This window comes from Maniola jurtina, chromosome 18 (assembly GCF_905333055.1).
Source record: "Maniola jurtina chromosome 18, ilManJurt1.1, whole genome shotgun sequence".
NCBI lineage: Eukaryota > Metazoa > Arthropoda > Insecta > Lepidoptera > Nymphalidae > Maniola > Maniola jurtina.
The window spans coordinates 8,351,305-8,372,404 of record NC_060046.1 but is presented as its reverse complement, the minus strand read 5'-3'; the positions used below and the strand labels follow the sequence as shown (position 1 = coordinate 8,372,404).

Sequence of the window (21,100 nt, the reverse complement as noted above, 5' to 3'; positions counted from 1 at the left end):
GACGAGAGAGAAAAAGGAACTAGATGCACGTCATATGGTGCGCTCGCGCGCTTCGCAGTGTCATACATTTCATGCAAGGGCCTGCGCAGACGAGATACTAACTACGCGGAGGATAAAATTCCGTTGTTATTTGCTACGTGTTTTTGCTATATTGTTAGTCCATCATATTTTGCGTTATGCGATAAAGATCTTCAGTAAGCATGGTCTGCACAGGCCCTTAGGCTTAACTAGAGCATCTGCGTTCACGTTGGCATTTATTTCCAGTCATACTTTGAAAACAAACATCGAGCGGTCAGCGATGAGTGATATCCCTGCGGAACTGACTAATATTTTTTGAATCGCAACTATGCCAAGACTTACCTTTTATTCACGTACTATTTGCGGTGTTATAGGAATTTAGATGACGTGGTTGTCAACTACTCGTAGATTGTAGACAGTCAGTCGGTATATATTTTATCAAAGGTCCTTTTACTTCCTTCCGCATGAAAAATTTAGGCACGTTTTATGAATCACCGTAATTGTTAAATTTCAGAACTTACTGGATTCCATTTCTTCCAACAGTATATTAGGCATGTTTAAATATGAATAGTTAGATTCTTCTTGGGGAGTTTCAGATTTCAGTCCACCCCTAAGTTGAGCCTGTTTCGGTAGCATAAGTTTTGCAAGATATTTTTAGAGGTTTTCTGCAACCAGCATATTTGCCTTGCCAGTTTTTGATAAGGATTTATATGTTTTCCTATATTAATAAAATCGAAAGGCGAGGGCGAGCGGTATAGGGTGGGTTTAAGTAACATGTTTCTGTTGGTTACGCCTACTGAATATTACTCTGCCATACAGGTTGACAGTGGTCTGATACTTATATCTACAGCATATTGCACATTTGTACACATAGCGATATTAGCTGCGCAGTTTTACGCCGCGTTTGCATCCGGCAGTGTTGCAAACTGCATTGCGAGCGTATGCAAAGTTCAGACTGGACTAAGAATGTACTCGTATATCGCGCTCGCAGCGCGTTTTAGTTGCGTCTGGTACGCGTAAAAATGGCGTGTGTAATACGAATTTTTTTGAGTTACTACGCATCAGGACTCTATCCTGATTTAATCGGCGCAAATTGTAGTGTTTCAACTTCAGATTGGACTAGGTACTTGTTTTGCACTCATTATAGGTACATGAGTAAAGATAGCGTCTGTATTGTCGCAAAAATTCATCGTAGGTTATATAAACATAAATCTCTGCTAATGTCAGGTCCAGCGAAACATTACGATAAATTAAAACACTCATAAATTACTAACAAATGTCTAACTAATGTCTTTGTTATGCATACCTACAGCTTACATGAGTGTAACCCAAACGAAATCTATTTTTTATACTTGCGTTAAGAGCAAGCGTGAGTGGCTTTTCTCCATACAAACGTATTCTCCTGTTTCCTTCGTGGATAATGTCTCTAGAGCAATGATTTTTTTCACAAAAATCTAGGTCTCATTAATGCGTGCCTGTATGTTTTCCTTTTTTCCAAAACATAATCACGAAAATAAATATGACAATCCGAAAACCCGAAAAAATCGCCAGTTTCAACCGTCAGGTTCAGACGACTGTTATACAAATTTGATAAGTTTTTAACAAAAAAGCAAAACATAGGAGCAAAGATACACTTTTCCTCTAAATTTTGGTATAAGAACCATCGAGATCTGTCCAGTTTTGAAGAAGGAAACAGCAAAATACGAAACGTCTTTTGGTCGAGGTTTTTGGTAGGTAAAATCAGCCTGAGCTGCAGTTGTCCCTTTCGCAGTTTACGGGGGCAGGTTGGAGGTGAGGGAGGGTAAAGCTTACACGTACACTAATAGGGAAGTGGCACTTGATCATATTTTTATCGATACTCTAGTGATGTACACCGATGTCGATACTTACACGATACAATGATTATTTTTATTTATTATCGTGTGATTTTAAGTATTATTTTTTATTGTTGAAGCAGGGTTGAGATACTTTATATCGCGATTGCAATCATTTATTTTTAACCGACTTCCAAAAAAGGAGGAGGTTCTCAATTCGTCGGAATCTTGTTTTTTAATGTATGTTCCCCGATTACTCAAAGACCCTTAGACCGATTGGGAAATTTTTTTTTGTTTGAAAGGGTATACTGTGCAGGTGGTCCCATATGAATTTGGTGAAGATCTGATGAATTTCTTTGGAGATGGAGAACAGAACTCCTCAATGGATAAGAGCAAATTGCTCGCGATCAGTGTAATAGCTTAGTAAACAGTAGGCTTTAACTGGGCATAGCATATTATAGTACAGTGGGACCACTAAAAGTTGTGAAATAAAAAAAAATCAAAAGAAAAATAAAACCGACTTCAAAAATCACACACACTAAAAAGTTAAAAATAATTTTTGTTTAGCTACACGTGTAATGTACCTACTACCTAGGTATGAAGGAGGGCGAGCTTCACTCTTGGATTTCTAATTTTGTTATGCTCGCTCGACTTCATACCTAGGTACATTACACGTGTAGCTAAACAAAAATTATTTTTTACTTTTTAGTGTTTGTGGTTTTTGAAGTCGGTTTTATTTTTCTTTTGAATTTTTTTTAAGTCGTTGATTTAAATGAATACTTTTTAATGCAACAAACTGAAGGAGAAGTGTTTTGACCTTGTTCAAAAAAGGAGGAGCTTCTCAATGTGTGTTCCCCGATTAATCAAAAATGCTTGGACCGATTTGAAAAAATCTTTTTTTGTTTAAAGTAGACTTCCCAAGTGATTTCATGATCATCAAGTCATGATCTGATGATGGCAGTCTGGAGAAATCGAAGGAACTCTTCATTTTATACAAAACTTAAAGCGATTTTGGTAGTGTTTGGGCTTCTTGAAATTGTAATAAAAAGTACTTTTTAGGTAGGTATACAACTATTAAAATCCGATAATACTGCTGATGTGGTCCCGTGGGCATCATGTCAGGATCTGATGACAGGATCCTAGAGAAATCGCGGGAACTCTTCAAAATAGGAAAACATAACATACGATTAGCTATTTTCATCAACAAGTGCAGTATTTGCACTAAGAAAGAACCATTTAGTAACGTAGATCTGATGATGAAACCGAAAGACAGGCACCGGAACTTCGTAATAAGACAATGTATCCTAGCCGTGTTTGGACTTGACTTGAAACTTGGACTACTTGAAATTGTAATGAGATTAACTTTTTAGTTTTACAATTACTATAAAGTTAGAAATAAAAACTTTTTACAAAAAAAACTGGCCCAGTTTTCAGATTTTTCCCGTTACTTGCCTTTCTACCTGCCTGATTCTAGGTCAACGGGAAGTTTTATATAGACAGACGGACAGACACACAACGAAGTGAATCTATCAGAGTTTCTTTTTTTTTACAATTCGCTCCAGCAATGCGCGGGACTTCAATTGCTTTTATACATGGCATAATATTGTATATCAAATCTTTGAAAAGAGCAACCACCGAGTTTCTTGCTGGTTCTTATTGGTAGGAAAAGCATTCCGAACCAGTCAGTGGTAGATGCTTTTGACGATTCAAAAGAACTTGTAAAAGTCTAATTGAATAAAAATATTTTGAATTTGAAATTTAATTTTGAGGTACGGAACCCTAAAAATTTAACCGACTTTCAAAAAACACACTGAAAAGAGTAAAATAATTTCGGAAGTCAGTGTTACAGAAAAGTCAGAGAAAGATAGTAAAGTCAAGAAACTTCTTGAAACTTCTTCCGAAATTTAAGTTTTTTACTCTTTTCAGTGTATTTTTTGGAAGCCAGTTATATTTTTTTGTAAAAGGTTTTTTAAAGAAGTTGGGGTTGTAGGTATTTAAATTATAACATAATTTCTAACTAAAAAAATATTTATTCAGTCGTAATTTCTTTCTCTTACAGGTAATTTTCTTGGTACTCGGCTTGAATATCGGATTTTGTGTAATTGTTTCATCGACTGAAGAAAAATCGTAGGCAAGTATAATTTTGTTACCTACTTATATTTTATAAGTAACTATTTCATTTATTTTATGATATTATCTATACTTTTACTACTAATACTATAATACTATATACTATACAGTGTGTTTTTTTTAACTTGGACAGTATGGGGAAATCTGAAACCATAGAAGATACAAAGAAAGCGTCTTAGAAACCATTTGCTCTTTTTTTATGAAAACAATTTTGGTGGAGTAAATTTTTGGTCAAGCGTGAGTTGTCCATAAAAATCAATGAAATTGACAATTATTTTAATACCGATCGACTCAGTTTCATGTAAGGATCATTTCATTGTTTGGAAAGAAAAAAATCGGGACAGCAGAAGTTGGTCAAATTTTAGTAAATGATTTTTCATACAATTTCTAAGTACCTAACTGTTAGGTAGGTAGGTAAGGTAACCTAATAATACTAGTGGTTCAATAAATGTTCGACTCTCAATGGACAACTCACGCTTGACCAAAAAATTGATTCCACCAAAATTGTTTTCATAAAAAGAGAGCAAATGGTTTCCAAGACGATTTCTTTGTATCTTCTATGGTTTCAGATTTCCCCATACTGTCCAAGTTAAAAAAACACACTGTATAGTATATAGTATTATAGTATTAGTAGTAAAAGTATAGATAATATCATAAAATAAATGAAATAGTTACTTATAAAATATAAGTAGGTAACAAAATTATACTTGCCTACGATTTTTCTTCAGTCGATGAAACAATTACACAAAATCCGATATTCAAGCCGAGTCAAAACAGTGAAGCAAAGATTCGAGTCCGTTAACAATAGCCAAATCAATAATAAGAGCGGGTAGGTAAGTTTAGGTATTAGAGTAACGCAAGCTGCAGTCGTCGACATCCACATCCGACTAAAAGCAAAGCAAGCGATCGGCGGAGGCGCGGGTTGGGAGGGGCGAGGGTGAGCGTGGGAAGCGTGCGGCCGGCACACAAATACACTACTCGTTCACACATTGATAACTCGTTTGGTACTCATGCGATCGGGCGCAGCGCGACGGCAACAGTTTCTTCCAATACCTACTCGATAAATTTCTTTCGTCTCAGGTATGGTCTTAACAGCTGTAACATTCTTTGTTTGAAACAATAACTTTGTTACAAACGATTGGTATTTTATAAATTTATAGTCTGGCAAACGCAGAGAGGTGTCATATCTTTAGTAGAGGAGCAAATGTCTTGTTGCTTTTGATCGCGCCACCACGGCACAATTTACTTCGCCAATGCGCTTACTTCGCTTTACTTCTACGCGACATAGATTGAAGAAAACGCGAAAGAGGGTTGCTCGGTTTCTGAACTACAGCTGTACCGTCGAATTTTCCCAGTTCGCGGTACAATAGTTAGGTTATTGCTAGTACTTGATAACCTACAACAACACGTAGGGAATATTAAATACACTATACTAGGAGCAAATGTCATTCATCAGGCGCTTCAAGAAATCAACCATTCAAATAATAATGACTACATAAAGTAAATGACTGACTGAGTAAATGATTGAAATAATTGTCGTTATAGCTGCAATAGAAACACTTTCTGTGAAAATATCAACTCTACTTATTCTAGTTCACGAGTTACAGCCCGCTGACAGACTGACGGACGGAGCAGATGTTTAATAAAAGAGTCCCGTTGGCACCCTTCGTACACGCAACCCTAAAAATCACGTTTGTTTCCATTTACCCTGTCGGGTGAAGCTATTTTGAGGAGCTTTACTGCCTCTAATAGTTATAATTATGGCAACTCTTTGGGTAAATGTTTGATATTTTTCCTCTAGCTCTTAATTAGCGGCATTGCAGTAGCCGGGCTGCTGTATAATTATCGAAGTATAAACGATACAACTAACCTTGCTAACGTATTTATTTACATTCAATACATTAAGTGAACAGTACCTATACATCCTATACGTATTACTGTGTAGCGTAGGAACGATCGATTAGAATGACAATTGTTTTTCCTATTCTGTATGGTATTGTTGTAAGATTAATTCTATTTTAGTATTGGAGGCTTTACTGATTCTCTCTTTAGAAACTCGTCTAATAAAATAATAATAATTAATTCTTTGCCGACTGAAATACGATACTTTCATATCACATATAAAAAGACTTGTTTTAAATTAAGAAACAACATCTCATTAGTTTTAATTATTTTATTAATTACTACACAATGACCGCGACGTCGTCCACCTAGTTTTAAATTTCTAAAATCCCGTCGGAACTCTGTTTTCCGGGATAAAAGTGACTTATGTCTCCAAGATACAAGCTACCTCTGAACCGAATTTCGTTAAAATCGTAGTAACGAATGGGACGTGAAAACGTAACAGACAGAAAGACAAACACTTTCGTTTTATAAAATTAACTGTATGGATTTAATTTTATTAAAAACAACATCGACTAAACTGGATATGATAGTGATATCGCAACCAAGCATTATTCTAACATAGCAGAAGTATACAATACAGCTTAGCACGTCTTGGAAATGAAATTGAATTGTGAAAAGGTATTTTTTTAGTGTCACAGCAAACAACTAATTCCTCTTTCCGCTTCAAGTAAGCAATTGTAGTCCTCCATTTGGGACCCAAACCTTAGACCTTTCTGATTTCAGTTCGTTCCCTAACCGTTAAACTATTGAGGCTATAAAAACAGTTCTAAAACCTTAAAGGACATTATATTGTGTTTATAACAGTTTTATGTTATAGCTCGTACAAATTATTACGTAGTTTTACGTCTTGATATGAACCGCTTCATTAAATTATCCTGTCACTGGACAGCTATTTGTAGACGACAATGGTTATAATGTTTTTGCCGTGATTCATGCAGCACAATTATCTAATAATAATAATTTTAGCGGTAGGTAATTTCGCACTTTGTATCCTTAATACGTTTTTAATATTAGGTCTGTAAAGTTGCATCTATAAGAAAAATCAAGTAGATATTTGCAATTGTTTGAGAGTGCTTTAGGAATAAACTTGAGTTAATGAAGGGACCGCATCACGAGTGGTCGGGGATATTGTTGGTGCGCGTGAGTCACTCTTCCTGCGCGCCGCCGCGTGTGATAACAACCATCCTGCCAATCAAATTCGAACTGAAATTTTGTACTAAACATGAATTCTAGTAGAATTCCTTAGATTCCAAAATTTAATTGCAACCAAAAATGACTCAAACGTAATTTTTTCATCTATCTATCTTGTAAACATTATTTGCTCCATAATATTGTTGATAATAAGTTTCGTTCCATTTCCTTGCAGATTTTATTTGCGCGAAAAAATTCCCGACGAGCCGTGGATGGAAAACTTCTCAGTGGATCCACAGTTGATAAAGGATTACTTCCAGCGATTCCTCTACCAGCCCAAGGACCGGGAGTATCCTGATCTATGCCAGCTGCCCGAGCTGAACGAACAGACCTTGCTAGATAACCTGAGAGCCCGATTTGCCGCTGGATATATTTATACGTACGTGGGGTCTATATTGATAGCCCTCAACCCTTTCAAGTTTTATCCGATCTACAACCCGAAGTATGTGAAGTTGTACCAGAACAAGCGGATAGGGTCGACTCTTCCTCCGCACATCTTCGCCGTCGCCGATGCCGCGTACCACTGTATGCTGAGGGAACGAACGAATCAGTGCATCGTAATAAGCGGCGAAAGCGGCTCAGGAAAGACGGAGAGTACAAACTTTCTCCTCCATCATCTCACTGCACTAAGCCAAAAAGGATCTCATGGAAGTGGTGTCGAACAGACTATTCTAAGTGCCGGACCAGTGCTAGAGGCGTTCGGTAACGCTAAAACGGCGCATAACAACAATTCGAGTCGATTCGGCAAATTCATACAAGTGAACTACAAGGAAAATGGTATGGTGCACGGTGCTGTTGTTCAAAAATATCTGTTGGAAAAATCTAGAATATGTAGCCAAGGTCGCAACGAGAGGAACTATCATGTTTTCTATTATCTGCTGGCTGGTGCCTCCGAGCAGGAGAAGGAACAGTTGCATTTGCTCAGTGTGGACAAATACAATTATCTGTCGAAGACAGGTTGTAGTGTAGTGCCTGGTGTTGATGAACAATATGAGTTTTCGCGGTTAAAACAGTCCATGGACATGGTTGGGTTCACGCTGGATAAGCAACGGCGGTTGTTTGCTGTCCTCTCCGCTGTTCTACTTCTAGGTGAGTTTACGTTTATTTCTATGGTTCACCTCAATATTTTGACATAAAAGAAGCTCAAAATATAAGCTCGTTTCTCTAAGTTCCATTCTAAAAGAGTCCAGTATTGCAGGTTATTATATTGTTAAGGGTAAAAATCCTGCTCTTATTTTGCTCAAATTGTATAACAATACACTTTGCAATCAACATGTTCATTATTTTCCAATTATTATGTGCATAGAGTGACTATTAGAAGTCTAAAATATGGTAAGTTAAAGAAGAATTCCCAATATCAGCTATCCATTCATTTTCGAAACAACCCCTATAATATTGGCAAACTATATAAAATAGTAATCTTTAAAAAAAAAATCTTTTCATAGTGTTGATAACTTATCTAAAGTTATCAAATCTATGAAAAGATTACTATTTATCAGCAAACTATCAATATTGCAAAAAAAGTAATTGCTAATCATGTCATAATGTGAAACTGATAAGAAAGGAAACCTTATCTCAAAGGTGATTGACCTTATCGGAACAAAAAGATGTAAATATGTAGTGATTTTGTTATGATAATTTATATATTTTTTCATGTGATACGTTTTTTGGGCATGCATAATAGTATTTTTTGATTTGATGTTTAAATAATTGATATTTTATTTTTATGTGTTTATTGAAATAATTGGTATTGCTATATGAATTTTACGTTTTCCATAATGAACTACTGATTTTTTTTACTGGTTTTTTTTTTTTTTTGATTGTTATGTTTTATGTACGCATTATAATTGTTAATTGTAGAATCTACGGGGGTGACATAGTCTTCTTAGACTAAAACCCTACCAAAAAAAAAAAAAAAATACTGATCGATTATTTACGTTCGTTTTCACTAAATATTTGAGAGTAAAAGATTGATTTAAACTGTATTTCTCTACAGGTCAGTAAAATCTAAAATACAAAAATACAGATCATAACTGTATGGGAATTCTTTCTTCCCATTATATCTCTGTCAAGAATATTTATGAGCCTGTTTGTTCATCTATAGAATAAGCTGAAAGTTGTTATATGCTCTATTTAACACACTTGATTAATGATGTACTGATAAGTGATATATCTACTGAATCAAATTGCTGCATAATTGAGTGACAGTATTACCACTGTTCAAAAGATTTCAGATATTAAATTGTCTTTTAACCATTTGATTGTCAAGAACCCAGATTTTTGTGGTATTTATAAATAAATAACTGACGCAATTTTTTTATTATTTAGGTACCTGTATATTAACCTAATAGAACCTAAGTGCTCTGCGGCCGGGCATATGAATATTCAAACCTGACCTAAGATTTTGGCCAGACAAATGGCCGGTCAGAACAAAAAATTTTTTTTAAAAAGCTGCTTAGTAGTATATCAATTAGATTTTTTGAGGATCAAATAATATTTTCCCTTAACTTATTAACAAGCGATGATAGCTTAGTGGTAAAGACTTTCGCTTCCTAATGCTCCTGAGAAAAGCATATTATACTGTCGAAGATTATGTAAATGATAAAAGAGCGTGGATTTGACCTGCAATTCGCTCCAGCAATGCGCGGGACTTCAATTGCTTTTATACATGGCATAATATTGTACATTAAATCTGCAAAGAGCAACCGCCGAGTTTCTTGCTGGTTCTTCTCGGTAGGAAAGGCATTCCGAACCAGTGGTAGATGCTTTTGACGATTCAAAAGAACTTGTAAAAGTCTAATTGAATAAAAATATTTTGAATTTGAATTTTGAATTGCGGGTCGTGAGTTTGATCCTGGGCCCTCTAACTTATGTGCGTTTTAAGTAATTACATACCACTATCAACATATTAAGAAACCGCCATGCCTGAGAGTTCTAAGTAATGTTTTCAAAGGTGTGTGAAGTCTAACAATCGGTACTTGGCCAGAGAATAGATCCATGCTCAGTTAAGATGATAATCATGAGTTATCTTATCAGTTGTAATTTGTGACCTACAAAAGTTAAGAATTCGTGTAGATAACATTTAATTGTTTGAAATGGTAATTTATCTTATTTAGGTCATCAGACAATGTAGTTTTCATTCCATAACAATTACAAGTTTTATACATTTTTATTTACTTGAGAAACTAATCGTCTGCAGATATCTATCGTTTTAACCCATTTTATAAACTAACTTTTCACTATAACTTTGCAGGTAATGTGGAATTTCAACCACAACGCAAGTCCTACCACCACGACGAAGCTGTGGGGGTGCGCAACCCAGAGGTGGTGTCTCTCATATCATCCCTTTTACGAGTGAAGCAAGAAACACTGCTCGCTGCGCTCACTTCCAAGAGGGCTAGGGCGTCTGGGGAGACACTTGTTATTAACTATAGGTATGATTTTTAATTCCTATCTAGTGCTATCAATTTCAATCAAAATAACGAAGTATTCCTTTGATATAGTTTCCATTTCATTGAAAACACTTATCACAATTAGAACCTTTTCAAGTTGGCGGTATATAGATCCACGCCCAATGCAAGTAAATGAAGGACTGCGCCATCAATATGTGATTTAGTAAAATCATTTTTGTCGTGAATACATTTTTTTTTTGTGATGAACGAAGCACAAATTCATAGTTTTCAGATTTTTTCTTTACTTGTGCTATAAGACATACCTACCTGCCGAATTTCATGATTCTAGGTCAACAGAAAGTACTGTATAGATTTTTCTTGACAGACACGATATACTGACAGATAACGAAGTGACCCTATAAGGGTCTCGTTTTTCTTTGGTGCAGAACCCATGCATGGTTTGTGTTCCAGGTTGCCAGAAGCGATCGCGACCCGAGACGCGATGGCAAAATGCTTGTACGGTGCTCTGTTCGACTGGATCGTGATGCAGGTCAACCATGCGCTGCTCTCGAAAAAGGACACTCTGCGGGAGCACCAGGGACATAGTATAGGTATTTTGTCCTTTATGAATCTGATACGAAACTCAGAACGTGCTGGTTTCGTGCTGCGTCCAGAATGGAGACACGCGAAACAGAAATGCGCAACCGCGATCGCGATACTTGACTTATGGCTCTATGGACTAAGTCCATACTTGACTTATGGGCTAAGTTCCTCCCTGTGTAAGGCACAATGCGCAGAGAAACTTTCAGCTTTTATGAAGTAACGAAGGTCTGGCCCTTACAGACTCTTTCTCCATTAGGTTTCGGTTGTCATCTCTATTTCTTGCCACGTCCCACGACAGATGACATCAAAGAATGCTGCTGGATTCAGGTGGCGTATAACCGCAGCGCGTGGAAGTTTGAGACCTATGTTAGAGTGAATTGAAGTGAGGAAACTCGGTTTCTCAAATCAACATCAGTCAAATTTTAGGTTAGAGATGACGTCAAGTCAAGATACTTAGTCGTTTCATAGCCTTACTAGCGTCAAACATAGGTAACATAAAACATTGTACTGCGCCTACACGGTGAAGCCTCAACGTTTTTTTATAAGTTTCACAACTGTTGTGACTTGTGAACTGTGTGACAGCAGTAGATTATTACCGGTTGATAATGATGATACTTTAAAATCAACTATTGTGCAGGTTAAGCTTTGATGGTGATATAATGCTGTCCACAGGCGTCCTCGACATATTCGGCTTCGAGGACTTTGGTCCGAGCAACAGTTTCGAGCAGCTCTGCATCAACTACGCGAACGAGCACCTCCAGTACTACTTCAACCAACACGTGTTCAAATACGAGCAAGAGGAGTATAGGAGAGAAGGCATTCGGTGGACGGATATAGGCTTCTCCGATAACACCGGCTGTTTGCAACTTATTGAGGGCAAGCCGGGGGGATTGCTATGTTTGTTGGATGATCAATGCAAGTGAGTGGGTTTTTATTAGTATTTTTTCAACTAACACATGTTCAAATATGAGCAGAAGTTAGAAGAGTAGTCAGTCAGTGGACGAATATAGGGTTATAGTGATAATACTGGCTGCTTGCAACTTATTGAAGGCAAGCCTATATGCACTGCTAGAATATAGCCCTTCTAGCTTCTGTTTTCCGCGTCAGCTACAGTCAAGGTCTCATACCTTCAAAAGATGAAGGAAAAGGCATCTTCTAGGCGGGCGCGCTCCGCTTTAGGCTGCATCATAACCTATTATTTGGTGTAATACTAACACTCCCATGCAGTTAAAAAAAGCCAGAAGGTTATATTTATTGATTTATTGTTCCCGGCCATTGTTCCAGTTTTCCGTGGGCGACGAATGAAACACTCCTACAGAAGTTTAATTCCGTGCACGAAGACAATCCTTTCTATGAAAAGCCACAAAGACGAGAACCGGCATTTGTTGTGAGACATTACGCCGGCAGGGTCAAGTATCAGGTATTTCATTTCATTGCATTTTAGTAAAGAATAAAACAAAATATAGTGTGTACTTGAACTAAAATGTGTTTAATTTATCAAAAGCTCTACTCTCGGAGTCTCGACTCATGACTAATTTTATTTCCGTGAAACTAAGATGCGAATGCTCGTAGCTTTGATGCCCATTAAACCAGTCAAAATATCTCCAGAATGTAAGATATGCCTGAAAAAACTCAGTGACCGTTAACCATTTTGAGTGACCAATCAATAAAATCAATAGTTTCGTTTGTGATTGGTTGGTGACTCAAAAAGGTAATGCCCACTGAGTTTTTAATCTTTGTCATTTGTATGGGATTACGAAACAGAAAGAGCCATAACTAATATAGGATAGATATATCCCTAACTAATATAGGATAGAGTATAGTGTGGATTACGAACTTCTAACTAATTGTCCCAGGTAACAGCGATGCGGGAAAAGAATCTAGATCTAATGCGGCAGGACATAGTGAGTGTACTAAAGAACTCCTCGCTGGCCTTTGTGAGGGAACTGGTGGGCGTGGACCCCGTCGCTGTGTTCCGATGGGCCATTGTACGAGCCTTCTTCAGGTAACTATGACTTATTGTCCAAATAACAGATATAGAATAGAATAGAATAGAATAGATTTTTATTCAAATAAAAAACTCGGGCTCACTTGATCACGTGATCCGAGAAGCATGCTTACGGTGGCGAGCCTCTTTGCAGTACTCGCGTAACTATTATCGCTTCAGAGAAAGATAAGAGATAAATTACGCATACGTGATAAAAAGAGAGGCGTTTTGTAGGTTAATCTAAATTTTAGACCCCAGCGCTGTCCGAGTTGAATTGCACTTTATTGCGTCGTAGCAAGTGATGCTATTTATATGAACTTCGCAGAGGGATCTTTCTGTAGTATCAAGTAGTCCTCTTCCAGGTGTTTCCGAATCAGTCTGTTTTGAGCTTCTCTTGTCTATAATGTCCCAGTTTCTGCTTTATGTCAGCAACCCAGCGTTTCCTTTATCTACCCGCTTTCCGCTTTGAGCAATCCCTAACTTCCTATTCAGTCAGCCTTAGTCCAATTTTTTGACTTCTCTCGGCGCATGTGTCCCCCGTCTACCTCCATTTTAGTAATCTAGTTTGGTTAGTAAGTTAGTTTCTTCAACAATACTTTTGTTACAGAGGGTACTTCGCATTCCAAGAAGCTGGTAGACGACATCGAGTGAACAGGGTCGACGGCGCGGCGCGCGTTCCTAGAGTATCCATTCACGCTCCTAATGACAGTATTATCAGGTGAGAACAAACTTATACTAATTTAACATTGATTTGCATTGACATTTGACGGTATATGAAAATATGCTTTTGTCTACAACTAACTTTTTCAAAGGCCGTGTTAGACAATTGAAATATTGTATGTATAGTATATTAGTTTTTATACAATATCACAGAATATCAATCTAGTAAGCCGTTCTTTTAGCTTCCTTAGCATGATCACCAAAAAATGTTATATGAATGACGTGAGAATTGATAAAATAGAACTCTTAGAAACAAAATGATTTCGAAGGTTCAAAGCTTGTGTTTTTGCGGTTTCATAGAAAGGCCAGTAAGAAGTGCGTGAAAGTTACCTTAAGATGAGGAGGTGGGGATTGTTTAAACCAGATCCTCCAAAAACTGGAGTAATTTTAATAAAACACTTATAGGACTGCATAGTATAGCTACCTTCATAAAGTATTTATAATTAAACTAGCTTTTACATCACGTGGATTGATGTTTTTAAAAATCTCACGAGAATCCTTTTTGGTATATTGTTCAAGCTTTGTGTGCATTGAATAAGGTTTGAGACGTAATTATGTAAAGCACGAAAATACTTCGAAGAATTTTTTTTATTTTATAGTATTAGTAGGTTTTGATATGGAAAGTTTTTCTGATAGAAGAAAATCTACCAGTGATTTTGACCATGAAATATATTGGCCTTGTGAATGCAGCCTGAGTAGTTGATTACCAGCCACAATGCGTCATATTGACTAACCTAAGGCATGAATACTTGCTAAATTTACCATACAATTGGCAAAGAAAATATATTTAAATTTGTATGTATAAGTGGACCTAATTATGCCAAGATGAACCAACCTACAAATTGTCCTAAAATTTGTTACATAATGAATACTCAATTATTAGAAAATCCTAAACTAGTATACCAATATTTTAAGAAAGTATCAAGCTCCAAAGCAGATAGCACAAAATGGCATTCAAAACAATTAAATTTAATAGTTAGGTGAACCACAAGCAATCACAAGTTAATTTCCTTGAAATCAATGCGACCTGGCTTAGTAAATTTTGGCATAACTAGATCCAAGTATGGTATTCCTAATGTTGATATTGAATGGTTCCGTCCATTAAATATTGGCTAAAATTTTCCACATATCTGGAAAGGATTCCAGTTCCATGCTCACATTATCAATTATATCTTTTGAATATGAACAAAATGCATCAAATTAAGAACCTGCTCCTTATTGGAAGTTGGTTAAAAATAAATATTTAGGGTAAGGACATTCACAAAAGCTCAAAGTTACTTGTCTAATCAGTACTTGACAAGTATAAGACATACAGGGAACAATATCAACATTAGCTAAACAAAATTTCTTGTATGTATAAGCTTTGCTAATACTGTAATGTAACCCAATGAAATGTCTCTGCTCAGCCAACTGGCGACAGTGTCGTCAATCAATCTCGCAATCAACCGCATTGCGTAAGTCACCGTTTACGGCATGCTTTACATTTTATGTGCACTAAGCATGGATATCGATGTTTTTTTTTTTTTATCTACTCCACTTTATATCATCTTTTAGCATTACGTTTTAAGGGGCTGTGTTTAGGTGTCCATATTTTTATTGGCATAAATTCATGATTTTTCCAGGTTTCAGAATTATTAAGTTTTCTTACACTGATATGATGTCCAAAATGATCGACTAAAATGAACAAGATGAAATTTCAATAAAGCGGTAGGCAATTAACTGAACTCGTTTTACGATGGAATTATTGTAAGACGATATTACTGATACCGAAATAAACTTAAACACAGCCTACTGATTATTTATTCTAGTCGAACATCTCACTGTTAGCGAACTGTAACGTCACGTAACTAGAACCGTAATAGCGCACTCTCATCTCGGCACACGGTCTCGCATGCGTACTCGACGGCACCTAACGTCTGGTTTTATTTTGTTCCTTTAATTTTGTTTTCGTTCCATTAATTCAGTATTATGCCTTGTTTGTCGGCCCGGGTAGAGCGAGCAAGGCTCGGGTCGGCGATAGTAAGCAGCGGGGCGAAGCGGCGGCGCGCGGGCGCGGGGGAGGGAAAAGTTACAGGATCGCGGAGACGCGCACGCGCCGCCTCGAGCGCGAGCGCGACGATCGCTTCGACGACGCCGACGTGCTGCAGCGCGCCAGCCTCATTGTCATGTACGTGCGCACCGCTTGCGCCTGCGCACCCCTGTGCAGTGCGCACTGCCAGTTGCCACACACTGCCGTCCTATTACTACAAAGCTGTTAGCTGCAAAAAGTAATTGAGTTAGCGCCAAAAAACGTGAGAATTTTTGAAAACTAGTTTTTCTAAAAACAATTCTATGTAAGACCAAACTAAAAACCTTACTTCTACCAGATCAGTCTCACCTGGTCACCGGCCAGATTGATGGCCGGCTACCGGTCTCATAAGAGAGAGAGAAAGAACGAAATAAGAGTTTACGCGATAGAAAGGTAGGTGTCTAACTCGTGTTGCAGCACTGTGCTGAATTGCACTTTATTGCATCTGAACAAAAGTCGCTATTAATTTAAACGTCTTTGCTGAGTTTGCCTTCTGTATCAAAATGGTACTATTAAGAGATTTTTTTTTTTATATAAGAGATCTTTGGCGTTAACTCAAAAACTATTTTTTCCAGATAACCGTTTTTAAGAGATAGGTCGTGCAGCACACTGCAGTGCCGCTTGCCGTAGACTGTAGTCTCTGTCTGCTGTCTGTGCCTTGCCTCTGTCTGTCTCCGCTCTCCACCCTCCTGCGATCCGTTCATCAAACAAACAACATAATTATCTCAACCTTTCAACGGTGCGGCGAAACAATTATTGAATTTTGTTTTATTTTGTTAATCCTCATCATCATCACACATACGCATGTTACGACACTATCGTACTATTTAAGGGATGTTAAAATAAAAATTTGATGATTTTGTTTCGTTCGTAATTTATGCGAGGATTTTGTTTGATGAATTTTCGTTTTTCTGTATTTTATCGAATTAACGTTGAACTGGGTTTAGTCTGTTGCGGTGGTGGTTACATGTTAATAATTTTCTTTTCTCTTTTTTGTATTAATCGATTGGTTCTAAGGTGTCTTAATTTACGGGATATAAAATTATTTAATCATTAAAAATATAATGTATTTTATGGTAACTAATAGTTCACAGTTTTTATCATTCGGCTAATATCGACTGTATAAATCGGATACTTTATTGTATAACAGCAAATTAGTAAATGTATCAGCGCATGAATGTATATCACGTTTTTTTTTGGTGGTCGGGATCGTAGTCAATGGAGTTTGTGGTCCTGAAAGATTTTGTCGATTGGCAGGAAAAACAAGTCGTTCAGGCCCAGAGAGCGGGCAAAAAAAGGGTTGAAAAACTTGCAGAGTGTAAAGACGCTTGCGGGACGCACGGCCGCGCCCGCGGGAAAGAGAAAACAGCCCTTGACTGTGGCGGCTCAGTTCCAACACTCGCTCGCAGCGCTTATGGAGACTTTAAATCAAGCCAACCCATTTTTTATAAGGTTTGTTGCTGTATGGATTACTATTCGATTTTTAATTAAAGGATTACTATTCCTAGTACGAGTTTGCAGTTTGCATATCCTGAAAACTTGATTTTCGTGTTTTTTAATGGTTTATTCCGTTTGTCCACCCTAAAACAACCACTCTAAGGTGATTATATTTGGGGACATGCCTGACTATCCACCCTGGACAAACAAATTTGCTCTTCGGAGTGGATAGATGGACACACATTTCCGCGTATACACCAATGGCTATTTTAGGGTGGTGGTGGATGTAAATGTTGTTGCAATGTTGTACATGCAAATGCGTACATGCGTAGTCGAAATTCCCCGAACACGTACGAAACGATTTGCTTCCTCTTTCCTAATTCGAACAGCTAGGATATGGAACGCCCTTCCAGCGTCAGTTTTCCCTTCCACCTATAATATGGGTACCTTCAAGACAAGAGTGAATAGGCAACTTCTAGGCAAGCGCGCTCCATCTTAGGCTGCATCATCACTTGCTAACAGGTCTGATTGCAGCCAAGCGCTAGTCTATATAATTAAAAAAAAAAAAAACATACCGCCTTTTATTTCACAAAGTTTTCTAATTGGTTGTTATGTTAATAGATGTAAGCAACTTTACGTCGAATTTCGTTTTCGTAAACAAATTACTAGGGTTACAGGCTTACCTTATGCTTTTGTGTGATGTTTAAAGGGTTATAATTCTTCATTTACAGATGTATAAAGTCAAACAGTGATAAAGTACCAAATGTGTTCGACGAGGAAACAGTGCAAAGACAACTGCGATATACAGGAATGTTGGAAACGGTACGGATCAGGCAGGCGGGATACAACGTGCGCCTGACGTATGAAGAGTTCATACAGCTATACCGTATCCTGCTACCTAAGGGGTTGTTGAGTTCGCAGACTGATGTACGACATTTCCTAGCTACCCTAAATCTAGATAGAGATAACTATCAGCTGGGTAAGTTGGCTTTGTCTTCAATTTAGCATGTTGGCACTTGGTTTACCAGGCTTAAGTTTTATTTATTTTATAGTGTACAATTTCTTTTTCACCTCATTCAGCGCCATTGTGTAATTGATCTGAGTGGTATAAAAATACTTGGAAAATCAAATCGTAACCACCCTTTTTGCCGGGAATTTTGTGATAACATTACTTTTAGATTTTGTCTGTTTATTTTATATATTGTTTTTATTTGTATAATATCATCAAATGAACACTAATATCTCCCTTTTGCAGGAGCAACAAAGATCTTCATGCGAGAAAGTGAGCAAACAAAACTGGAGTACCGCCTGCATCAACAGATAATGGCGTCTATCATCACAATCCAGAGATGGTTCCGCGCGGTGCTTGAACGTCGCCGGTTTTTGGCGCTGCGACGCGCTTCGCTCGTTATACAGGGATACTGCAGGTATGCCTGCCATTCTCAATCATCGAAATATACTGTCTCAAGTAGATGTAGATTCTAGGTTTAGGTAAAGTTTCTTCATAATCCGATGCACAGTTTCAGAATACCTTTCAGCATTGAAAACAAAGTTGAATATCCAATGGATCACCGTCTTTTATTTTGGGATTTTGCTAGATTTAGTTTTGAAAATATATATTACTAGAGCTGCGGTTTCGTCCGCGTGGATTTCGGTTTTTTAAATCCCGTAGGAACTCTTTGATATTCCGGGATAAAAAGTAGCCTTATGTCCTTCCCCGGGATGTATCCCAAGTCTGTACCAAATTTCATTAAAAACGGTTCAGCGGTTACGTCGTGAAAACGTAGCAGATAGACAGACAGACAGGCAGACGAACACACTTTCGCATTTATAATATTAAGTATGGACTAAGGAATAAAGCCATTTTATTTTCATGACAAAAATGCCAAATGTTGTTTATTCTTCATTTAATTATTATTTGGCCAATGCAAAATCAGCCATTGATGTTTATCTAGTGATTATTGTGGGATAGGCAATGGTTAGTACTGCGGCACGAGGCCGCGATCCGAGTGCAAGCGTGGTTCCGCGGCAGTCGCGTGCGGCGATGGTACCTGCGGCTGCGGGACGCCGTCATACTCTTCCAAGCAGCCTCCCGAGGGTTCATATTGAGGAAGACTCTCCCTGAACTTAGGAGGAGGATAACGCCAACAAGGACCAAGGTGAGTGAAATGATATCAAATGAAATGAAAATTTACTTATCGTATGTAAGTAGGTACATGAGTTTCATGGAGTCCTGGCCCCTAAACTAGGACAGCCCATATTATAGGTAAGTGCGAGGAAGTTGAAAAAGTGGGCGATTAATACGCAAGTTCGGGACGTAGGACCCTGGCGATAAATGTAATTTGCCTCATGGTAGAGCCGAAACTCAAAACGTCGCCGCGACGTTGAGTCGTTAAAAACTACGAGTTCGATCGACCTTTCTGAAAAATTAGAGGCGTGATCCGTGTTGTAAAAGTCGGTTAATTCGAGCAGCAAGAAGCTTTATTGCACTAAATCACATGACGCGGTTTCACGCTTTGTGAATTCACACCGTGAATTATGTCGCATGTTTTTGTCAAGCGTCAATCGAGCTTTGCAGGTTTTAACTAGCGTAGTTTCAATTTTCGTGAACTTGCTGTAATATAATTGTATGTCTGTTTATAGACTTGTTGTTAATGTTTGAAAATTTTAAAAGTCGAAGAGCATGCAATAGGGATAGTGCCTATTAGTCAAATCAGATTAAAAGTTAGACTTCAAAACGCTCACTTAGTATGGAAGCTGGTTGAAAAACATAAAAGTGACGTTATACACATTTGACGTATTATTAGTTAAATCGATCATTTATAACTAACAGTAAAATGTATTTTACGAATATTGGGAGACTGTCTATTTAATATTTTACAAGAGATTATTTATTTTTGATATAGGCACCATCTCCATTTTCCCAACCTTTGAATGTAAATTATCATCAAGTGGTGGGGCCAGAATGGACACCAAATTAGCAGCGCCACTGTGTTTATGTTTCACAACATTATTGTAAAATACAAAACCGTGTTAACAGATCTAATCTTTCCGTGATAAATATTAATCTGTCCTACTAATTTCATCATAGAAATGATTCCAAAGTGTTGTAGTACACACACATGTACAAATCACCCCTGATGTGTTGACAGCATGAGAGTAAACCCACACTCGCCCCAGACGCTGACGGCTTCAAGACCCGGCCGCCCAGTATTGAACAGCTGAAGAATATTATTGATAAGCAACTGTAAGTATTTATTGTTCTATCGACATTTCAAAGCGAAATATTTGGTGTTGGTGTTTAGGACCTCAAGCAATGCCACACGGAGACGATCTAACCCGAAAGGCTTTCTCGATTTCTTCGATTGTCGACAGTAGTCGATAATAATAATAGTTATCGCCATGTAACCATTCAGAAGAACAAAAGGTTCAGAAAACCATTTTTAAATGCATATCGCAAATTGCGGAATCGGCCGAATTTGAAGCCGAATCTCTCTGATTTTTTTACATTCCTGTTTTTTTCGTAACTACAAAGAAGACTCAAAGTCTGGGAAAACGTCTTTCCCTTTAACGTTAACCTATTCTAAATTATAGAATAGTGAATTTCACACCGTTTTTCAGAAATATGCTCATACAAGAAGAAGCGGAAAAAACGAGACAGCTTCGAGCTACACAATCACTGCCAATAGCAAGGTAGAGTAAAATAGCTTGAAAAAAATTATTATTTCATGAATTTTAGCCCATAATTTATTGTAAAATGGTAGAAAATTTATTTTTTAACTGACTTTCAAAAAGGAGGCGGTTCTCTAAATTTGGCCCGTATATTTTTTTTACA

The 21,100-nt window shown here is 37.5% G+C and overlaps 1 protein-coding gene across 8 annotated transcripts in view; it reads left to right on the top strand.

Moving 5' to 3' along the window:
* The window catches only part of LOC123874556 (unconventional myosin-IXAa-like), a 39,720-nt gene that overhangs the window by 5,310 nt on the left and 13,310 nt on the right, over positions 1-21,100 (top strand). For 3 of the 8 annotated variants that reach the window (XM_045919982.1, XM_045919984.1, XM_045919981.1), the window contains exons 4-18: positions 7,234-8,147; positions 10,312-10,492; positions 10,922-11,061; positions 11,726-11,972; positions 12,338-12,473; positions 12,910-13,058; positions 13,648-13,758; positions 15,167-15,214; positions 15,754-15,927; positions 17,086-17,280; positions 17,997-18,244; positions 18,521-18,692; positions 19,238-19,424; positions 20,418-20,512; positions 20,887-20,958. In XM_045919982.1, coding sequence (XP_045775938.1) covers positions 7,234-8,147; positions 10,312-10,492; positions 10,922-11,061; positions 11,726-11,972; positions 12,338-12,473; positions 12,910-13,058; positions 13,648-13,758; positions 15,167-15,214; positions 15,754-15,927; positions 17,086-17,280; positions 17,997-18,244; positions 18,521-18,692; positions 19,238-19,424; positions 20,418-20,512; positions 20,887-20,958 — 3,069 coding nt within the window. The remainder of the gene's footprint in view (positions 1-7,233; positions 8,148-10,311; positions 10,493-10,921; positions 11,062-11,725; positions 11,973-12,337; positions 12,474-12,909; positions 13,059-13,647; positions 13,759-15,166; positions 15,215-15,753; positions 15,928-17,085; positions 17,281-17,996; positions 18,245-18,520; positions 18,693-19,237; positions 19,425-20,417; positions 20,513-20,886; positions 20,959-21,100) is intronic. The other 5 variants (XM_045919988.1, XM_045919985.1, XM_045919989.1 and 2 more) reach the window with 3 other exon arrangements.